Below are 1,825 nucleotides of genomic sequence, written 5' to 3' on the forward strand. Positions count from 1 at the left end.
GGGCTCTAGGCTTATCCTTGTTTTCCTCTGCTGGTTTTACAGGTCAGATGAACTCCAACCGCAGAGAAAACAAGACACGGTGGTGTGCAGTAGGCAAGAATGAGAAGAGCAAGTGTGACCTCTGGAGTGTGGTGAGCAACGGGGAGGTGGAGTGTACCGTGGCAGACAACACCGAGGACTGCATTATTAAGATCATGGTATGGCTTTTTTCCTTTTCTTCTCCCTGTGAACCTGTCAGAGAACAGGTTGTTCTTTCTGTGTTGCTTCTTTCAGCCTGCAAGTAGATGGGGCAGAGGGGGGTTAGACTTTAAAATAAAGTATCGGGAGCTTTGCGAGAAATACCAGAAAACCAACCTCATCACAGGGAAAAGGCTCGACTAGTTTTTCACCGATTAACATTTTTCAAAAAAATTTATTGGACAGTGTTCTTTTTTTGAGGTTTCCTAAATAAAAAGAAATTTTTCTGTGTGAAGTAACTTTTTATTTGGAAAAGGAAGGCAAAATACAAATTTTGTAAAGTGCAGAGAAAAACGGTTGCCTGCCTAGAAGAGGAGTGGTTCCATAGCATAGACGAGGATGCTGGTGGTAGCTCAGAGGGTTGGGTCAGTACCGTGAAGACAGCACAAAATGCAGACTTGAAAGGACAGGTGAGATGAGGAAATCTGTTTGCCAGGGAAGCAGGCTAGGAGAGACACACACCTGAGCCTGTGAGTGCCTGCGGGAGGAGAGCTGCTGCTGGAGGTGGTTACAAGCACATGGGAGTGATAATTTCAAAACTCCTTCTGCTTGCATCAGTGAGACCTCGTCTGTCTGTACGCTAAGGGATGGCTTCTCAGTCCCCTTAGCCCCAAGCCCTTCTCCCTTATATCGAGTGCTTCATTTACAATCCGATTTCTGAAAAGCACTGGTCTGGGGACATACAGCGTCTTTTCATCACTGCGCCCTTTTCATTTCAGAAAGGTGAAGCAGATGCTATCAGCTTAGATGGAGGTTTTGTCTATACTGCTGGTGTGTGTGGCTTGGTGCCAGTGATGGGAGAAAGCTATGAGGGTAAGCATAGCCCGGGCTGCCCCTCTGGGTCCAGGTGGTGGGGAACGGGCTGGTGCAAAAGCACTGTTTTTATTCTGAAATCTAGAAAGCAGCCTTACTGCTGCATTCTGCAGAAAACACACGGTGCTCTGAGGCAGCTCTGCTCACTGCTGCACACCTCACTTTTCCACGAAGGTGGAACAGCCCTTGGGAGAGTGGGCATCGACAGTCATCAATAGGAACACAATGACCTCCAGCTCCTGTCTTCTTCATTTTAATCATGATATCCCTGTCCTTTAGCACCAGCCTCAGTAAAACTAGCTGTTTTAGCTCAGAGGAGCAGATGGAGGCTGTGCTTTGTTCTGTCGATGCATAAGGTGTTACCTGAAATAGTCACTTCCAGAATAAAGTTTCTCCAGAAATTAATAAGCTCAATCCTTTTTTGGCTTTGCCATATCTTTTATCTAATATCTTCTTCTTTTTCCCTCCCTCAGATGACAGTCAATGCAGCAAAGCAGGAGAACCAGGTAATTACTGCCAACCGAGGGACAGAAAACAGTCCTGATGGATATAAGTAGAAAAATATGTATGCAGTCATGACTGGAGAATAAATGGCCAGTCTCCACACAAAGGGAGTCTATGTCCAGTAGATATTACACTGTGTCCAATGTAGATACTAAAAATCTGGGAGACGAGTTCAGCATTCAGAGGGAAAGTCTGGGTCTGCAAGCAGATATCAAAGCAAAGCATACGATAGCGGCAGAGATTTGTGCTTAGTTGCAGCTATCTGGAGCAT

At 45.8% G+C, this 1,825-nt stretch overlaps 1 protein-coding gene across 1 annotated transcript in view; it reads left to right on the top strand.

Annotated features, from left to right (window-relative positions):
* The window catches only part of TF (transferrin), a 15,072-nt gene that overhangs the window by 7,959 nt on the left and 5,288 nt on the right, over nucleotides 1–1,825 (top strand). The window contains exons 9-11 of the mRNA XM_009322878.1: nucleotides 43–197; nucleotides 957–1,050; nucleotides 1,524–1,556. Coding sequence (XP_009321153.1) covers nucleotides 43–197; nucleotides 957–1,050; nucleotides 1,524–1,556 — 282 coding nt within the window. The remainder of the gene's footprint in view (nucleotides 1–42; nucleotides 198–956; nucleotides 1,051–1,523; nucleotides 1,557–1,825) is intronic.

This window comes from Pygoscelis adeliae, unplaced genomic scaffold (assembly GCF_000699105.1).
Source record: "Pygoscelis adeliae isolate BGI_AS28 unplaced genomic scaffold, ASM69910v1 Scaffold554, whole genome shotgun sequence".
Classification (NCBI taxonomy): domain Eukaryota; kingdom Metazoa; phylum Chordata; class Aves; order Sphenisciformes; family Spheniscidae; genus Pygoscelis; species Pygoscelis adeliae.